This window comes from Mytilus trossulus, chromosome 13 (genome assembly GCF_036588685.1).
Source record: "Mytilus trossulus isolate FHL-02 chromosome 13, PNRI_Mtr1.1.1.hap1, whole genome shotgun sequence".
NCBI classification, from domain to species: Eukaryota; Metazoa; Mollusca; class Bivalvia; order Mytilida; family Mytilidae; genus Mytilus; species Mytilus trossulus.
Genome location: NC_086385.1, coordinates 4,749,944 through 4,772,017, shown reverse-complemented (window position 1 = coordinate 4,772,017; position 22,074 = coordinate 4,749,944). Strand labels below are relative to the sequence as shown.

Sequence of the window (22,074 nt, the reverse complement as noted above, 5' to 3'; positions counted from 1 at the left end):
ATAGATTTCATGCGTTTATTTTTCATACCTGCAAATAGACTTGAGAACCTGTGTCATTTCGTTTAGTGTTTCATGCCACATAGTGGCACACATGTATATCATAGGAGTGCTATCCTTACGTAGAACTGACCAATCATCATTAGGATTGTACTCGGGGTTCTCCGTCCAGTCAGGTATTGGAACCTTCGAAGGCTTATTCTATTTAATACAAAATATAATTTAATAAAATGAAATTTAATCAAATATAATATAATTTAATAAAATAAAATATAATTAAATAAAATATAATATAATTTAATAAAATATAATATAATTTAATAAAATAAAAAATATAACAATTTCTAATTCATGCTTATTTTATTTTACTTTCATTGTGGTTTAGGTGTGTGAAACATATCTCTCTGTGTATGTATATTTTTGATAGACAGTGTCTTAATCCCTCTGTGTCAAATTAAGGCACTTGTCTCTGAATCCCCCCTATATACCGTAATTTTGCCAAGGTACTTAACTCACATGTTTGACAAAAGTGCGAGACCGGGTGACACTTTATTTAAGTAACTTGTGTTGTATAAAGGACATTTTTTCAAAGACATAGAAATGTATCGTTTTAGAAAAAAAGCTGAAGTATTTATAACAAGAACTTTACTTAAATAATCCAACTCGACTTAATCTTTGACTACCGAATTTAAATTATCACCGGGTTCATACTAACAATATCAGCACGATGGGTGCCACATGTAGAGCAGGATCTGCTAATCTTCCGGAGCACATTAGATCACACCGGGTTTTTGGTGTTGTTCAGTTTTAAGTTGTGTTTTGAGTAATTTTGGTTGTCTTTTGACTTTGCATGCGTTGTCAGTTTAGTTTAAAGTTTAAATGTCCCGTTGTCATAGTTCGTTTCTTTCTTTCATTGACTAAGTATAGCTATATTACCGATTCTATCGTGGTCTTAAATTCCTCGTCAGTTCGTCTTCTATTCAACATGAAAGATTGGTCCAATAAGACTCCGCAATACAATGGCTTAACAAATAGTCTGAAATTCATTCACATAGACAAGGCATTAACGATATGTTTTATGGAATACAAGTTTTGTATCTGCGCGAACTCTCAGATCTGTAAGTTTTTGTGTTTTTGTTTATAAAAGTTATTTCAAGTAGTGCTAAGTTAGATATTATGTTAGTTTTGAAATATTTTATTCACCCAAAGTAATTCAGTATTATTTACCCTTATCTGTTTGCCTAGATTTTGCCTAGATTGACAATTCTAAGATTTACTATGAACATAATTTTTCTAAATGTTTGGTTCGTCGTGCTCAGTCGTAAGTATTCTTTCTTGTATTTTGTGTACTGTTGTTTTGTTGTTTTGTTGTTTTCATTTTTAACCATAGGTTTGTGAAAATTATTTTCGAATTATGGGTTTAACTCCCCCATTAGTATCGTTCGATTTCTTTTTGGACTTACGATTCTAGGAGTTTTCGATTTTTTTTTCATCTAAAGGCCATCGTCGTGCAAATTGGGTCGCGCTGAATCGTAGGCTTGACAACATTCAAAATGTATAATTCAGTTTAAGATTAACAAATAAAGGGAACAGTAGTATACCGCTGTTCGAAATTCATAAATCGATTAAGAAAAAACAAATCAAGGTTACAAACTAAAACTGTGGGAAACACTCAATTCAACCCATATTAAATAACTTCCACAAACAAGTTTCCAATAATATAAAATATAAAAAAAAGTATTTCTATTTGACTTACTTGTCTGTTGACTGGAGTCGTTCTTTTTTTGGATTCCAAATATAATTTGTGATCAGTAGAAGAGATAAATAACTGATTATTCCCCCGGTAACTAGTGGCCAAATATCGGTAAATCTGTCTAATAGATTTAGTATTGGATTGTGTTCATTATCTGTCCAGTGCGGAAATTGAATTTCACATTTCCCAAACCAGAATTTCCCAATATTGTCGTTGTAATCTCCGGTACCATTCGAAGACATAAGCACAAATAAAACGACCAGTGCTATTGGCGTTGCCATGGCTAGAGGTAACCCGAATGCCATTCTCTGCGCAACTACTTTGCAAGCTGCCTTCGCTATCTTATAACACACTCCGTTCATTATAATATACACAAGAGCTATCATGAACGGAAACAATTTTTTAAAAGTCGGGCATTCATTTAAAATCGTTCCGTCCGTCAACATGGTGTTCATGATTGACGGCTGGCTGTTAGCTAGGAGATCATCTTCTGAATATTTAAAGTACAGCATATCTATACAGTCTTTTCCACATATAAGGCTACCATGTATTACTGGAAGAATACACGTAGACAAGATTATCTTCCAACAGATTGATACAAATAGAATTTTACTCTTACTTTGCATTAAATATCGTTTAATTTTTGGTAAACCATCTGAGTAGGATCTTCCTTTTGGCACAAAATTTTCCCACCAATACACAGATATAAAAATAGATGATAAGACTAATAAAATGGCAATAATTTGTCTCTGGTCTTGCGAGACGTTATTTCGAAATGACGCTGGCGGATTTAAAATGTAAAAACACGTAAGTCCAAGCCCTCCTATATGTATTAAAGCAATAACGATATTCATAATAACTGATGCAAATATTTTCCCAAATTTCATTTGATCTTCTGGTTCCCTTTCATGGCTAGGTAATCGGTTTCTGGATGGATAAATAATTTTCAAGAGTCCCGGAATCGTACCGACATTTAGAATAACAATAGCGGATATAACCGGATCTAGATTTGGCAAGACTACGAACATTAAGATATACAATCCAATGGTATGCATGGTTTCAACTAGGAGAGCCTAAAATAATATGAATACAATCAAACAAGTTATATTAAAATAATCAGAATAATAGGATAGGAAATAAGGATAATAATAATATTAAGGAACAATAATTTAAAAGCAAATAACAACCTGAGTGTCTTTTTAAAAGTTTTTTGATGTGTTTCGTGTCGATCAGTCAACTTTGCATTAAATATCCTTTAATTTTTGGTAAACCAAAAAAAAAAAGTTTCTTACTAAGTTTTAACAATTCTTTATCAAATCTTCATCAACACCACCAGTCTATACTCATTCAAACAAAGGATAGCATTCCAGTCATTAGTAGACACACACAGGCCAGATATAATGGCGTTAACGAGACCAATGTGGACAAAAGCTTTCAAAATCCATCAATTTTACCAACCGACCATTACGAAATAATCAAAGACTGTAAAGAGGGAGATAGAGGAGTGTTAATAGCAAGCAAAACAACGCTTATATCCACAGAACAAACCAAATTAAGAACTGAAAGCGAGATTATTTGGACTAAAATACAAATAGAAGGAATTAAAAACCTCTATATTGGATCCTTCTACAGAAATCCAAAAAGCACAATAGAAGACCTTGAATCCTTCATGGATCACTGAGTATGATTGATACAAAGAACAACAACGTTAAACTAATGAGCGACTTTAATCTTCCAAACATAAACTGGGAAAATGGAACGATCAAACCAGTAGCTCAGTATGGTACAAACATCAACCAAAAGATGCTAGATATCATAAATGACCACAATATTGAACAGGTTGTATCAGAACCCAACAAGAGAAAACAACATTCTAGATTTATGTTTCACCAACAACCCTAATCTTATAAAGAAAGTAGAAGTAGGACTAGGAATAAGCGACCATAACCTTGTTGGGATCACTATAAATACACAGGCAAAAATTCACAAAAAAACGCCTAGGAAAATATACATGTATAAAAAGGGGAACATGGAAGGTATAAGCTAGATCAGACCTAAGATCAAAACTTGATAAGTGTAAAGAAGACAGCAATAAAGAAGGTGTAGACATGGGCAAACTTCAAACACCTAGTTACAGAATCAATTGAAAATAACATACCATCAAAGCATACTACCACGAGATGGAATCTTCCCTGGATAAGAACAGAAACTAACAAAATGATGAGACAGAAACAGAGACTTTACAACAGAGCCAAAAAATCAAACGATAAGAAATAATGGAAAGATTTTAAACTTTATAGAAAAAAAGTAAAAGAGCAACTTCAAAACAACCACGACCAATATGTCAAAGACATTCTGACACCAGCAGAACCAACAAAAGCACATACAGGCAGTTGCAGAGAACAAAAAAATGCTACAACCAAGAAATTTTGGTCGTATGTAAAAGTTATGAAGAAGGATAGTAGTAATATCAGCATGCTTAATATGAATGGTAAGGACATCATAACTGCAGAAGAAAAAGCAAACATCCTAAATCAGCAGTACGAATCAGTATTTTCTAATATTGATTTTAAACAGTACTTAGACATACGATTCTATACAGATGTTGAATTTAGACTACCAAAATTACCAATAACTATTGTACACATGAAATCAATAAATATGTCATTACCTGGAATTATCAAACAACTGGAAAATATAAATCCTAATAAAGCAACAGGACCCGATCTAATGCCTTGCAAAGTCCTGAAAGAGACAACAGAACAAATAGCACCATACCTGGAGATAATATTTAATAAATCCATCAAATTAGGAACAGTACCAACAGACTGGCTCATCGGTAATGTCATCCCGATTTTTAAAAAGGACGATGAAACAGATCCAGCAAATTATCGTCCTGTCTCTCTGTCCCTTGTAAAATTATGGAGCACATCATCTTTAGTAGCATCATGAACTACCTGGATAACAACAAACTCCTGTCACCATACCAGTATGGATTCAGGAAAACCCACTCGTGCGAACAACAGCTTATAAACACCACATAAGATCTAGCTAGAATAAGAAATAATAAAAGCCAAGCAGATAGACTGATACTGGACTTCAGTAAGGCCTTTGATACCGTGCCAAATCGCCATCATGTACACAAATTCAGGAACAAGGGTATTGACAAGTACATAGTAATTGGATAGATAACTGTCTCCAAAAAAGAAAACAGACAGTACTCCTGGATGGCTGTTAATCACAACCTGCAACCGTATGATCCGGAGTTCCACAAGGCACCGTCCTTGGTCCGCTTCGATTTCTCCTATACATCAATGACATTGGGGATAATTTAACAACTGGTACCAGCATTAGACACTTTGCAGATGATTGATTTTTATATAGAGACATCAAAACCAATAATGATACAGAAAAATTACTGAAAGACTTAACTGAATTAGAAAAGTGGTTTATTGATTGGAAAATGTCATTTAAACCAAAGAAATGCTACGTTCTACAGACAACACATAACATCCGTAATAGAATTATGAGACCATACTTCTTACATTCTACAAAGCTGGAACTAAAAGAACATAACCCATACCTAGGGGTGGAGCTGGACAGGAAGCTCTATTGGAACCACCACATTACCTCAACAATTAACAAAGCTTCACAACAACTGAACAACAGAAGAAATTTATACAGATGCCCTCTAGAAATTTAACAACATGCTTACATTGCTCTGGAAAAACCACATCTGGAATACAGTAGCTCAGTATGGGACCCCCATTGGAAGAAGAATATCAAACGGATAGAAATGGTACAGGGTGGCAAGATTTGTAACCAAGAACTACAACTACCAACCCGGCTCTATGACCGCAATTATACAATCTTTGAATTGGTCGACTCTTGAAACGAGAAGAACAACAAATCGCTTGATATTATTTCAGAAAATACTTTACTACCAAGTAGTCACAGAAATTCCGAGTTACTACCTAGTCAACAATAGGAAAACACGTCATGCCACACAGTCATCATCATGCAGCCACAATGCAACACCTCCGAGTACGAATTCAGTTTCTACCCGAGAACAATCCTAGACTGGAACCATCTACCAGGAAACATCGCGACTGACACAGACTCGAACACTTTTAAGGAAAACCTCTGGTCACACTTCCATCCTGATACCAGAGACACAGTGATGCTGTAAAGATCATCCTTATTTTTATCCTGCACCAACCACAATTTTAAACTTGTATATAGTTATTTATTTTTCGGTTTTGTTGATCACAGCTTGTACAGCACCTGCACTTGATGACACAGCATCAGCGTGATGGTATATTTTCCGTTGCTGATTAACGAAAGAAGAAGAGTAAAAAAAAAACCCCGCAAGAACACTCAGCTCAGACAAACACATAACGGTTCTTCAGTAGGTTTTCTTTATTCTATTTTTTTCTTTATCAAAATATCATACTTACTACAACCAAAGCAACTGGTTTGATCGAATTAGTCTTCTTGAAAAGTAATCTATTCATACTTTTGATCAATGTAAATACGTAAGGCGCTAACATGCAAACAAGCACAGCCCATATCCACGTCACTTCCGTTTTACTGGCACTTCCGGTAGGATAGATCACACTTCCGTTGAAAGTTTTTAGAGATGTTTCGTCCTGATTTATTGGCACATTTATCTTAGATAACATGTATATAAGCGTTAATTTGGACATCACAGCTGTCAAACATACAATAAGAGCAAATACCGTCACAACGATAGTTCGCGTGATTTTGAAAACGACATTCCAGAAGTCTATGTTTGATTGGCTGTTCACATCTTTGGAACGTGCCTCGAACACATCCCATCCTTCTTTTCTATTAGAAAAAAAAAGATACATTAAAGAAAGATCATTAGTAAAGAAGAAAATTACAAATATTATCAATTAGCTTCAGTGTAAGACAAACTAATAACGAAAATATAAAAATGTGACTAGAGCTCTTATTTTAACCCATTTCCTACCGACTGAAACTGCCAAAAAAAGTCAAGTTCTTACTAATGTGTTTTTATAGTACTGATAATGTTCTCACTGTTGAAGGTTGTACTGTGGCCTTTAACTACTTACAACCACTCCATTAGAATTTCGATGGATAGTTTATGCATAGTCAATCATATCACTTCTATATTTCTATATTGACAGATGTATGGTGAAAAACTGAAAAACTGCATATACATTTGTGTGGTGTCATAACGTCAACAAAATGCCTTATAATACTATCTAAGTTCGGACAACACATGTTGTGTGGAGATGTTAGATTGATCTGCAGCATGTTGAAGCGGAGCTGGAAGCTTAGAACAACAAAAAATTTAAAAGTTTGACAGAACAGCAAATAGAGAGAACAGACAAACCCGTTAACGTTTACAACGTATGTTTTGGTACAGTATAAAAATATTTTTATTAATTGAATAGTTTTAGTGGACAAAATGAAACATTGGTTATTTAGTTGATTGCAATATCGGAGATAAAGCTTCCATCAGAAACTGACCTTTTACATATTTTAAGTGCAATTTTAAAAATGCAGCATTTTAGCAAAATTGATATTTACAAACATACAAATATATTCGTTATCATCATGTTTTGAGTAGGCTGATATAAATATTAATGCCAAACTGTCAAAATCAGCTTTGTTTCTTCCAATGCAAGAATTGTGTTGAAATTTTGCAACTGTTAACGACTGTGTCTTGTTATTGTGCTGCAATGACACCAGACAAAAAAAAACAGGAAACGAAAGAAAAGACAGTTTGAAAAATAAACAAAATCAATTTTAATATTTCCAATTAAAAAAACCCTGATATATTGGTTGTTGATATATAAAGAATCGAAAATATTGGACATAATGTAAAAAGAACAGAGAAAAATAATTTAAAATTAAAGAAAACAGAAAAAAGGACCCGCCATTATACGCTTCATAAAACTTACTGTTTTACAGTTTATTTCCTTGATGTACCCCGACTCTAGACGTAAAGCAAACATCAATCAATTAATCTTATTATAGGTAAAAGAGGGTGTGAGTAGTGTTTTCCGAATTGGAGATATTGGTCGAAAAGTGCAGAATATAGCAAAGAATTAAAAAAGAAAAATAGTCAAAAAAATATAAAAGAAAAAATATTGGGATACTGAAATAAAAAGAAAAGAACATAATGAGGTTTTTAGAATATTAAGAAATAAAGAATAATGGACATAATAAATAAAGAACAGAGAAAAAATATGTTAAAGAAAACAGAAAAAAGGACCCAATATCATTAGCATCATAAAACTTACTGTTTCACGGATTTTTTCCTTGATGTTTCCTGCCTCTGTCTCATTTGTTCAGTTTCTGTCTGGAATGTCTGATTTGTATCCTCCATCTCTTCATCACTCTGATCCGAGATACTGTGAGCTAATACGTCACTTCCGGCGTCCTGGTCTTCGTCGTAACCATGATTCAGATACGAGTTATGTTGTGGTTTGGTTCTTCCGTATTCCATTTTTATATTTGCTTATCAGTGAATTTCAGAATTGAATTTTTTGTTTGCGTCAGATCGTGTTCACCTATAAAGATATATAACACGGCATTTAAACATGCTTTTCAAATTCAAGATAAGATTTAATTTTATGTTTTACAAGTGCCAAAGTGCATGATATGAAGATAAAAAAACGTACTGCAATATACTGATCCATATATTTCCCTTTGGCTCAAAATCTGTAAAAATTATTGCAAGTCAATTTTTAACCAGTAAAAAGACGCTCTGAAATTACAGACATCTTAATATCTTAATATAAAAATAAGAAGATGTTGTATGATTGCCCATTCAATGCGACTACTCCCATACAGACAAAATGACACAGTAATTATAAACTATAGCCTATATGTCACCTTACACCCAGCTCCTTTCTTCTAACAGGGGTGATCTGTGATGAGTCTCTTTGTTATGCATGCTCTCCTTTGTTCTGTATACATTTTGGTGGGAATGTCAACTATACAACTTATAATTATTTATACGGAAAAGACTACCTATCAAAATTCACGTAGAAAAAATCCATTGTATATGCGGGGATTCGAACTCAAAACCCTAAGCATATCAAGTTACGACACAAACCACTACACCAGGACGACTGGATACGAAATAATAGGTATTTGACCTACTTAAAGGAAGCAAGATCTTTTTAGAAGTGGGGCGAGTTGTCAGACCTTTATTCAGTGGGGTTTAAACCTTTCTCGTTAAAAAGTGAGTTTTTAGACTGATTGTTCAATTTGATTTTTAAACTTTTTCAAAAGGGGGTCGAATCGGTAAACAAGAGTGGGGCGATTTTTTTAAAAAGTGGCGATATGGTGTGGGTCCATTGGCAAGTGGGTCGAGTTGATATTCAATCATTGTTATCTACTCATCGTGTTTTGGGGTCTTACAGGGTATACATCATATAGTAATATACAAAGTATATAATAATGGTTATGTGGCGTTCTAAACTAGATTTTATAAATTGTAAATGTTTTTCGTCTATTCTTTAACAGCTGGGATGTAAAATAGTTATCCATCTCGGACTTGCTGTGTCAGTGTTATATCATTCCCTGGCATCCGGCCATCGGAGTGATCTTACACTGACACACCAAGTCCTTGTGGGATAACTATTAAGTAAGGCCTTCAACAAAGAATAAAGTCCAAGCTGTATGCATAGTCTGTTTTACTTCTTGGGAGTCCAAGAAGTTATATCTGCATGCAGTTTTTCCACAAAAATACTTTTAAGTCAATATAAAAATGATTTCTCTACGTTACAGAACTGACTGTTCTCCCCTATTTGAAAAAGAGGAGGAGAAATTAAGGGTCCAGGCAATCAAAACCCTTGCCACTTTTATATTTGGATCCAAGCAATTTGAGTTCAAGATTCCACACATTTTAAACATACCAAAAGGATGTAATATAGAAAGGAAGAGGTATGCTACGAAATAGGTAAACCTTGGTTTCAAAGGAGGAGACATGAAAGGTAAATTACAGCGTAATAAATTGAGTGTGTAGCGAAAGGTAATATTATTGGTTAACTTGCTTGTTAGCTGAACTGCGAAGTCATTATTAGATTAGGGATACTACCCTCCTTCCGAAGTAGCATAGTCCAACAGACAGATCGATTGGTTTTCTGTCGGACTAGTCTATTCCCAAAGAAGGGTAGTTTACCTAATCTAACAATGACTTCAAGGTTCAGCTAACAAGCAAGCAAACCAAAGATATTACCTTTGGCTACACACTTAATGGAATCTGCTGTAAGTATTGTTCAGACAAATCTTTAGATGCTTGGTAATTTTAAAAGATCTTGTGAATCTTTTTTTGAAAGTTCAAAAAATGAGATGTAATTTAATCAACTCTTTTAACTGGCTGGGATGGTTTGATTTTTAGTTTTCAAATGTCAGGATATAATGATAAATGTCATCTTTGATTTTGTTTTTAATACTAACACATAATTACACAGAGTTAAAGTGTGTGAATTATGTGTGTCATGAACTATTTGGACCTTATACATATTATCGCAATCGGTTTAGAAATACAAATTTATAACTTCTTGTCAAAAAGACTTTCTGCCGTCCCGGCAATGTGGTGGAAAACCCCAAACAAGGATAATCCCGGTTATATTGATAACAGCATGATTTAAGTTCACTTTCAAACAAAAACCTTTCAACCACCTAGTACAATGGATATAGATATTCAAGTGGTCCTTATTAATTTACTTTGTTTTCATTTAAAAATACTTGGAAAAGCAATGAATGAGATTTCCAAAAATGTTATCAAGATTATTGTGTGTGTATCGCCAGATTTATTGTTTGTATTTGGATAGATTAGCAACCCTTTTATGTATGCAAATAATCAATATTGATATGATTTGTACATTTCACGTTATATTATCAGATACTTTATATAATATAATCACATTGGCAATTAATAATATTGATAGGCAAGAAACTTCCTGATTCGATTTTGAGAAATTTATTTTGCATGCCTTAAAGATAAAAAGAAGCGTAAACATATATTTGATTATTGATAATACGAATCACTATTAATTGAAAAAAGGAAGGCATTTTAAAAATTCCTCGCGAAGAGAGACTTTGCAAAAATGCAAAGTACTAGATGATGAGAAACATTTCTAAATAAATTGTTCTTATAATTCAAATATTAGATTAACATTTTTTAATTGCATTAACAGAGAAAGTAATTCATTTGCTAATCTCACTGACAATGACAAAGTTATATATATATATATATACTTAACCCATCAACACCAACACAAGTGAATAAACTGGGATCCTTTATAAATAAAAGTCAATTGAACTGAGGACAGGGGACCCTTTAATATTTACCTGAATTTGTGTATTTATATTGAGTTACTTAGTTACTGTCTTTATTTGTTTTTGGTGTTGTTATATGTCACAAACTGTGATATGGCAATAAAACTTTAAATTGAATTGAATTGAATAAAAAGTATTTATTTTAACATAAAAATTAAATAATAGTATGTCACCTCCTGTCCTCAAGTAATATTGGAAAAATGGCGAATTCCAAAGTTTGGGGGTTGGGAATCCCCCAAATTCGCTCGGATCAAAACAACAAGTGCACAAAATGTTATTTTGTAGAGTAATCTATGCAAGATTTTGGAATTTCAAACAGCACGAACCCCACTGAAAAACGGGAGTGCTCCGGAAATGTTATCAGATCCTTCTCCACATGTAACATATTTGTAGTGTGACTGCGATAAGTTAAATTAAGGAGTTAGGGTAACACAAAGTGTTGCGGTCAATGAAGGCATCCACGAAACAAGACGGTTGTAATTAACGAGTGGTCCTTTGTGATAAGTGGGAAAGCTGTATAGCTTGTTTATATCCTTTCCTGATTCAAAGTTGGATACAAAACTGCCTCGTTTTGGAAGTTGAGAATCTGAAATGGAGTTGATCTGCAGAAATTGACAGATAAATGTTTGAGACTTGCCACAGAGGCAAACAAGGCTCAGACATTGCACTTTTTTTTTGCAGAAATATGATAGACTCTCGTCTACAATTCTTCGTTGTTTAAAGATACTTGTTTACTGAATCACTGACATATATGTTGATACATGTATATACACTGACTATGCGGTATGGGCTTTGCTCATTGTTGAAGGCCGTACGGTGACCTATAGTTGTTAGTGTACATTTTGGTCTCTTGTGGACAGTTGTCTCTTTGGCAATCATACAACATCTTCTTTTTAATATACACTGATTTATTTTGACTATATGATGAAATTAGATTATGTGAATTCCAATGATACAACAATTCACCACAGTCCAAATTAAAATGATGTAAGCAACATTTGGTCATCTTTAAGAATTACCATGAGCCGTATAACCACCTATACATTTCAGGGTTTGTCAATAAAATAAAGGCAGAATAAACCAAAGAGACAAACTATAGGTACCATGATTATAATTTAGTACACCAGACGCGCGTTTCGTCTACATAAGACTCATCAGTGACGCTCAAATAAAAAAAGTTGTAAAGCCAAACAAATATAAAGATGAACAGCATTGAGGAGCCAAAATTCAGATCTGTTGTGCCAAATAATGCTAAGGTAATCTATTCCTGGGATAAGAAATCCTTAGTTTTTCGAAAAATTCAAACTCATAAGTCGAAAACGAACTGACTATACCATGATCAGAAACGAGTGCCAAGATAAAGACAAATAATTGTCTAAAATCACAACATATAAAACTAAAGACTTAGCAACACAAAGCCAACAAAACCGGGAGTAATCTCGTTTTATCCTGAAGCAAATCCCGCTCCAAGTAATTAGGAAAACATATGGTCGATGTCAAAGTCTTAAGAAACTTAGTCAATTAATATAAAAAACTTTTAATTATTCTTTTTAACAAGTGGAGCACATAAAAAATCTCTTTTCATGTATTGTTTTACGATCACTTTCAGAATCTAATCTGTAATACATATTTAATATCCAGTTATAATTCTAAACGTGGTCTAGTTTGGTATTTACACGCACCTTGCTAACATCAAAGTCATCATGCTTTAAAACTAAACAAATGCATATGTTAGTACTCCAAATCCATAATCAATATTATAACCTATGCATTATTTAAGTTCAGTCAATAACATTCTTTCATTGATTAATAATGTATGGTGCAATGTTGTGCAGGTTATAATTTTTTAATCAAATATTAGACGAGCTTGTCATAATTTGTAGAGGTAAAATTCCTACATTGATACTATTTATATGATTTCGTGGAATTCACATTTTATTTAGAGAAAAGAAGTTGCTTTTTATATATGACTATGCTCATTTTTGAAGCCCTTGCGATGACCTATAGTTGTTAATAAACTGAAATATTTGGCACTGAACGTTTTTTGTGCAGAAAAAAGTTAAACTGGAATATTTGTCAACGAACGTTTTTTTGTGCAGAAAATAGTTAAACTGAAATATTTGTCACTGAACGTTTTCTTTGCAGAAAATAGTTAAAGTGAAATATTTGTCACTGAACGTTTTGTGTGCAAAAAATAGTTAAACTGAAATATTTGTCACTGAACGTTTTGTGTGTAAAACATAGTTAAACTGAAATATTGTCACTGTACGTTTTGTGTGTAAAACATAGTTAAACTGAAATATTTGTCACTGAACGTTTTGTGTGCCAAAAAAACCATGAAATAATTGTCACTGAACGTTTTGTGTGCAGAAAATAGTTGAACTGAAATATTTGTCACTGAACGTTTTGTGTGTAAAACATAGTTAAACTGAAATATTTGTCACTGAACGTTTTATGTGCCAAAAAAAACATGAAATAATTGTCACTGAACGTTTTGTGTGCAGAAAATAGTTGAACTGAAATATTTGTCACTGAACGTTTTGTGTGTAAAACATAGTTAAACTGAAATATTTGTCACTGAACGTTTAATAAGTAACACTTGTCAATCATAGGACGAATTTAGGTGTCTGTTTTATTTATATCGCATATCGAGCTTAGTCATTTTCATTTAATGACACATCAATATAATGTTCTTTAAATATTACGGTAACTGATAAGGAATAAAATTATTGGTTTTGAATTTAAAAAAAAAACACGGTCTTTGTTTATTGAGAGGTGTAAAGGAAGGGTATCTGCACCGAAGAACGCTAAATAAAGTTGCCATTTCACAATGAACGAACAGTCAAAATTATGCTCCATGTTGATCTTTTTACCAATTTCACGAACGACGTTGAATATATATAAGGAACCTTTTTCACGGCTGCACGTGAAATATAAATGGCAAAACCCGTTGCACGAAAATAACCCTTTACCACCCTCTTTATTGCATAACTTAAAAACCAATAAAAGGTATGAGACAATGATAAAAAAAATCCCCAAAAAACTTGACACTGACGGTCTGTCAATAAACCCACAGAGTGCTAATAATCATGATAAATATTCGATTTTAAGCTTACACAAGACAATTAGATTAGTTTATTTTTACAATATAAAGAAGTTTTTCATTTCAATCTATATCTTGGGTTTTAACTATATTTATACCATCGGGACATAAAGTGTAGGCGTGATTGAGTATTGGTGAATCTCCAAAAATCATTGTCTTAAACTGATATCATGAAATAGCACTTATTCTTTGCAAAATGTAAATTTATCTTTGCTTTTTATACATTGTGACCTGGATTGACAGTTGTCTCATTGGCACTCGTACAACATCTTCTTATTTATATATATACTGGGAATTTGTTTTTAAAACTGTTTACAATACAATGAAACATGAAACTGGGAATGTTTCAGAAATAGAAAATACGAAATACATGTATAACAATAAAACAGGAATGTAAGAAAGACAACAGACTGACCAAAGAGTATATAACACAGCCTTTTATGCCTCCAATCAGATTTCAGTGCAGCTTTATAATCTATCAACCCCAGGCGGGCTTTGGCTTCCCTCAAACAAGAATAGTCAAGCTATAATCCCCGATATGGACGCTACATTAAACGTCAATCCTTTTTGTGTTAATTAATATCTCATTTGTATCAATGTGTATTAGCTTAATGGTCACCAAAGTTAACTCAAGATAAATATGAATTTCCCTATAACAAAAAGTAGTAAACTAAAAAATAAATTGAAAAATAAATATTTTATGGTTTAAAAAAATGTTTTTAATTTCACGATTTTTTCAAATTATCACAAAAAGAACACAATATCCTGAATGGATATAGGAAGATGTGGTGTGAGTGCCAATGAGACAACTCTCCATCCAAATAACAATTTAAAAAGTAAACCATTATAGGTTAAAGTACGGTCTTCAACACGGAACCTTGGCTCACACCGAACAACAAGCTATAAAGGGCCCCAAAATTACTAGTGTAAAACCATTCAAACGGGAAAACCAATGTTATGTCTCAAGCTAACACGAATCATAACCTTGAATCAAATTAGACAGAACTTCAGTTTTACGACATATTTGTATTATGTGATTTCAAATAGACAAATAGAATCGATGGCGTTGTGGTAGCGTGCTCGCCTCGAGTTCACCTCTGATCCCCTGTGAAGGACGAGTGCATCAATTCAATTTAAAATTTAAAATTTTGAGTTAAAAATGTTACTTAGTGTTTCAAGTACGCTATTTACACAGAGTCTCTTTAAGTTTTAAATTTCAATAAAGGTTTTGATTGAGATCCAAAGAACAACAGTGAAATGCTAACCTATTTATTTTATTGAAGAAAAAAAAAGTATAGTCCTAGTACCCGTTAATGTAAAAAGATATCGTACAGTGACCAATAGTTGATAACTTCTATGTCATTTGGTCTATGGTGGATGGTTGTCGCATTGACACTTATACCACATCTCATTTTATATACAATGGATGTGATGCTGCTTCTGGTGCATGGTCAATAATCGCAAAACATACAGTTTTTGATATGTGACTACATGTATTATTAACTCAATTTATATTTCACATGTTTTTTGTCAAACGTATTTCTAATTTTTTTTTTTTTTTTTTTTTTATTGTCTATTGCAATTGTGTGATGAAAAATCAATGCACTAATTATGCCCGTAATGGGTTCACTATTGGAAATAAAATATATCTTATCTTATACACAATTTTTATAGACTGAAAATTATATTACGTATACGTTAAAAGTATTGAAATAAAGCACATTAAAACAACAGATATGAATAGACGATTTATCGATTACACAATCATTATCAATTAGCCTTTATCTCACATGATGGGATTTTTTTGATTTTTTTTTTAACATATTTTGATAAATAGGGACACGAGGGTATGAAGGGGCTATACATTTGTACATACAGATACATGTACATACAGACATGAGAGTATACCGTGGATTTACTATTATTCGTTGGATGGCATATTTCGCAGATTTCTAGGGTACAAGGCAAACACGAATTCAAATGTGCAAGTAATGATTTTTTTTATTCAAATGTATGCAGGCTTTGACAAAACCAAAACGAAAATGCAATTTGTCTGTAATCCACGAAAATTGGTATCCACGAAAATATATGAATCCACAGTAATGGACTTACAGAAAATGTAATCCCAAAACATTAAGAGAACAGAGAAAACAAAAAGAGTAATTGGATTCTTCATATAAAAAAGAAGAGAATGATGGGCAAATTTTTAAAGAATTGAAAATAATAACAGTATTAAAGGTGACACGTGGCTGAAAACACATACTTTTGTTAAATTCATAACTACTCTAAATATCAGCACAACAATGTTAAATCTGCAAATTATGGAAGCAAATGTTTGTTTATTAATGACTAAGATTGAAACACATGTATTGGGATATCGAGACAATCCCGCTGAAAATTTGCAGAAGCACAATTTGTTTTTCAATCGCTGGGATTGAAACTCATGCTATAAGGATATCGAGACAAACCCGTTTTCAGTGTGTAAGACCAAAATGTCACCTACTACAAGTCATCACTCTCAGCGGCAAAATGGAAAGGGGTTTATATAAGTTTTGTTTCCCAATCCATCTAAAATAAAAATGTCTTAACTAAGGCCACCTAGATTGAACTAAATGAAAAACCCCAATCCAGACCCCCGGACATCTGGATGTCACTGCCTATACAATGCATATATACATGTTCGTATCTTTTTCCCCGAGGTTTTAGATCTGCGAAATATTTCAATTGATTAGTAACTTGTGAATGCTTTTGAATCTAAAATCAATACCGATCTAATAATGGTTTAAAGATGTCAATAAAAATTATGAATTTTCTTCACACGTTTTTTAAAATTGATTTGACAAGCTTCTTCCTTGTTTATGATTGACCTTGGAGTGAACCTGGTAAATATCAAGGTCAACTACATTTGTCCGCTGTCCTTTACCTATTTTCCTTATAGCTACATGTATGAAAAAAGGGCTCAGTTGCTTTTTCTTTGTTTCGCCTTGCTGGATCTGCATGGTTTTGATAATCTGTCTTATAAGACTAATTACAACCAAGGAATTGTATATTTAAATAATAAATATACAATTCCTTGTTACAACATTGAAGAAATTAAATATGATTTATTAAATCTTTTGGAAAATCTTTTTTTAGGAACATTTGGACTTAACTTATACTACTGTATATATAATGCTCTTAATCATTATGTGATTCAGATTAAAAACATTACGTTCTACAAACTGTGTATATAAAAAAAAGAAGATGTGGTATGATTGCCAATGAGACAACTCTCCACAAGAGACCAAATAAAATTAACAATTTTCGGTCACCGTACGGCCTAGTTTGTTTTATAATCTTTGTAGCGAGACTTATATTGATGTTAACAAATAGGCACCAAATTGCATGATGTTTTTGTTTGTTTGTTTAATTTTTTTTCACGTAAGAACTTATTAAAACATAACAAAACGTCAAATATCATACTGTATAAGCAAGTAAGAAAATATTTCAATTTTCTCATTACGATGTAATGGAATGAATCATGTTAACGTCCAATGGCAAATATGTCATGCACGTTCAGAACGAAACCAAATAGACAATAATTACTAAAGGTTATATGTCCAGTTATAGAGGTCGTCTGGGGTTAAGAAGCAGAACGAGGTTAAGAGTGTTAAGTGATATTTGTTTCCGGGCAGCATACATGTAATGGATAAAAGATTTTATATATTAAGTATTTCAGTATAACGTATTTATTGAATATACTCTGACAGTCGCGGCGTGTGAATTAACTTTTCAAAGACAATTTTCATTAAAAAAAAAAGGGGAAGTCTATACATTACCACAAAAATAATGTTTGCTTTGCTGTCTTTTTAAATTATAGCTAAGTTATCGAAAAAATATTGAAAAATATCGGTTATATAAAAGATTAACAATTTAAAAATGGGCAAAAAACTAATTCTCAACATTGTATTTTTTTTTCTATCCTAAACATAACATTGCAAATTTATCAGTAATATAAAAATTAACATATTTGGATTTTGGCAAAAAACAAATTTTCCACGTTATAAAACTTTTTCTATCCTAAACATAACGTTGCAAACTTATCAAAAATTATAAAAGTTAACTATAAATAATTTGGATTAGGGCAAAAAACTAATTTTCCACATTGTAAAACTTTTTCTATCCTAAACGTAACATTTGCAAAGGTTATCTACTGGTATCTAAGGTTAACATTTAACAAAGTGTAGTATGTGCAGAGTTTTATCATAAGTTATATTTACATACGATTACACGTACGAATTCGCGTCGTTTTGATAAAAGTCCAAAACATGTACCCCGGTGTGATATTTATCTAAAGATGGTTCTTAAAACCTATTTTATATTGCATTTTAAGTTCACTACACTTGTGGACTGATAAACGTATAAAGGCATGGCTCAGGCAAAGTATACGTGTAAAATAGTTGATTTAAACGATTCTCCTAAATTAAAATTCTATAGAAATGTTCAATCTTGTTTTAAACTCTGTTTAGCTTCACAAATATCATTATTGAAAAAATAAAACAAAATATTGACTGCATTATATACAGACATTCTGTGTGATATTCAAATTTTTCCTAGACTCTTTCTAACGGTCTCTTTCTATAAAAAAGTATAAACTTATATAATACTAAATATAGCTTTACAAATATCATTATTGAAGAAATAAAAAAATTGTAACAAATTATTGGTTATAGAAGTTGACATATACCTGTACGTACTTGACATGATAATTTGCGGTATTTCGAAAATATTATGTGATGTGCATTATATTTGTACGAAAAACAATGCATGATAGAGTAAATAAATACTAGAACGCAAAAAAATGAATGAAGATAGATCATAGATAGATGAATAGAGATCAATAGATAGATGAATAGAGATCAATAGATAGATGAATAGAGATCAATAGATAAATGTATCATATCTCAATAAAATTGATACTACAGAGAATATTTAGACTACTTAAGTTAATATTTCAAATTTGTAAAATTAATGTATTCCATATCTTAATTTTTTCATTCCAAAAACGTTATGTGACCCATCCATCTTATCAAATGACGGAATTCTGTAATGATCGCCTTCCCTCAGTTAACTATAAACTATTATAATAGTATTTTCAAGGCATACCCCCGGCCCGCCCTTTTTTCCAAAGTTTAGAACGGGTTAGAACGGGAGTTATATAAGCAGTCAACGAACCTGTGCAGGTTGGAAGCTCCTATTATCATCTTTCCAACAATACCTTTTTAAAATTGGAGCAAAATGCGATTTAAACGTTGATTCTGATAACTTTCTACTTTTTAATGGACACAGTGACTGAATAACTGAATTATATTACACCTGTTACAGTTTTATTTTGTAAAGCAGAACACAAACTGTCACTAAAGGACAAAGACTGAAGGTAATTATTTCACGACGTTTTTAAAAAACGTCCGACCCTGCCCACCTCCCCCACCCGAAAAACCAAGGTGAGTAGGGTCAGTTTGTTCATACATGTACAATTGTAGAAAAAAAACTCGTTTATGTATATATGTACATGTATTCGGATATAAAGTTTGTCGTACATTAAACTAGAACAACGCAGAGTGATTGCAATACTTTCTGTTTCTCCATGTTGACATGGAGTGACAGAAAATAATTCTATTAATATTTTGGGTTTCATTATTTTTTAATCGGGGAAGACTCAATTTTTTAAACGTTTCTTTTTTTTAATTTTGCATGACCTCATTCTTTAATCAGAGTAATGTATACCACATGTGGAGCAAGATCTGCTTAACCTTCCGGAGTACCCGAGATCAACCCAAGTTTTTTGGCTGGGTTCGTGTTGCTTAGTATTTATTGTTCATATATATGTGTTTTCTGTACTAACATGAATGTGTTGTCAGTTTATTTTCGATTTATGAGTTTGAAAGTTCTTCTGGTATATTTCGCCTCTCTTTTAGATTTTCTAAATTGTGCGCATCTCACATAACTTTATATATTTTGTTACCATTTTTTTTTTATTGTAATTTTTGCGTATAAAAAAAGATATAATATATATATAGAATTCAACAGGTTGCATTTAAGTTCAATGACAGTTTTGCCGTTGCTACTCCGGGTGTAAGAAGTCGTCTATCTTGTCTCATTTTAAGTTTATTTAACATAGTCTCAAGAAGAACAATTCAATACGGGGTTATCTGCTCTTTGTTTAATTTTGAAGTGGAACGATTTAATACGGGGTTATCTGCGGACACTTTGAAAGAACCAGGCAAAAACGATAAACAATATTTTTTAACAATTGATAATAGATTAAGGTGACTGTGTTAAAAAATGCATGCAGGAAAGTATTATCTTTGTTCCTCAAGCCGTTTCTGTCAATATTTTAAAAACGACTTAATCTTTGATCTTAACAACATTAGATTATTAGTTAAGGATAAAAAGTTTCGAACAACCTCTTCCTATATCCGTCAAGTGTATTGTTCATCTACCAGAGAGACAACAAATGTAAGTTTTTAACGACCTTGACTGGCTATACAGCCCTTGCACGGTCGGTACCAGAGAGAATAAAATTTGTGTTCTTTATATACATGCAGTCATGCATGATGGCTCATGTCAATCTTCGACGAGTTTAATGTGTTTGTAAACAAAATGAAATTCGTGTCGGTAAATAGTTGGTATCAGGGGAGACAATACACTTGCTATTTTTTTTTAAAGCCATTATACATATTTTTATTATGCAGAAAGTGAGAAAAAATGGTTGCCTTAAGCAAATATTTTTATGGGAAAAGTGTGGGGGGGGGGGGGGGGGTATTCAGTTTTTATTTGGGGGGAGGTTCATTCAGTTCTTATTTTACCCATTAAATAGTTTTTGAAATTATAAATCGGCAAATAGTCTCTTTTCGGAAAAAAATATTTGCCTCAAGTTAATAGTTTTCGAGGAAACTGTTTGGTTCAGTTCCTTTTTTACCCGGTTAATAGTTTTTGAAACTATAAACCGGAAAATGGTCTCTTTACGAAAGAAATAATTGTTGCTAGCACTTACAAATGTAGCACCAAGTAAACAAATGTTTGAAACTCTACATGCATATTAACCGGTAAAAGTCTCTTTACGGTAAAAAGTAATTGCTCCCAGTAAATTGTTCATACCTAAGAAATAGTGTTTGAACCTTTTAACCAGTAAATAGTATTTTCCGGACATTTCTGTAAAAGTTTCATTGAAATGTGTACGTTTATAGTTCAATTAAAAAAAAACACACATATATTGAGGTATACTAACAAAAGACTTACTGCACAGAGACTCATCCCATCAGTAAGAACTGTAAAATTATTCATACAGAGAAAGTTCCGTGTCCCTGCCATTATAGCTTAAGTTTCCTAATTATAAATGGAGACCTACATGTATAATAACAACGAAAAAAGAACTTACTGCACAGAGACCCATCCTATCTGTAAAAGTACTGTGAAAACATGCATACAAATAAAGTCCCGAGTCCCTTTGCTATCTATGTCTTAAATTTCCTAACAACACTTCAAAAATAATAGATGTTGCTCCGATATCTCCAGAATGATCACTGCATGTGCCGTTTGTCGAATTCACTTAAAATCAATGAAAAATCTATAAAAATTTGAACGATTGTTATAAATGATCCTATGTCGTTGAATTCAAGATACGAGCTCTGTGTCATATCAGATTAGATAAACCCCTATCCTTTATAGTCATAGTAGTACTTCCTTGTTTTATCTATCATTGGTATTTTAACTGGCTATTAGTGAAATCGACTTCCCCTTAAAACGAAGGTTCGTGTCGCACGCAGCATGACTCGGTTGTTTTAAACTAGTCTAAGAGTTACTGTATTTTTTTTAATGTTGTCAAAAATACATG

At 32.5% G+C, this 22,074-nt stretch overlaps 1 protein-coding gene across 1 annotated transcript in view; it reads right to left on the bottom strand.

Moving 5' to 3' along the window:
* LOC134695528 (chitin synthase chs-2-like) overlaps window positions 1-21,853 on the bottom strand; it is a 37,636-nt gene extending 15,783 nt beyond the window's left edge. Inside the window, exons 1-6 of the mRNA XM_063556807.1 lie at window positions 21,619-21,853; window positions 8,044-8,313; window positions 6,208-6,598; window positions 1,754-2,823; window positions 934-1,033; window positions 29-198 (exon numbers count right to left, since the gene is read on the bottom strand). Of these exons, the coding sequence (XP_063412877.1) occupies window positions 29-198; window positions 934-1,033; window positions 1,754-2,823; window positions 6,208-6,598; window positions 8,044-8,249 (1,937 nt within the window). The 5' untranslated portion in view covers window positions 8,250-8,313; window positions 21,619-21,853. The remainder of the gene's footprint in view (window positions 1-28; window positions 199-933; window positions 1,034-1,753; window positions 2,824-6,207; window positions 6,599-8,043; window positions 8,314-21,618) is intronic.
* Between the last annotated feature and the right edge of the window lie 221 nt (window positions 21,854-22,074).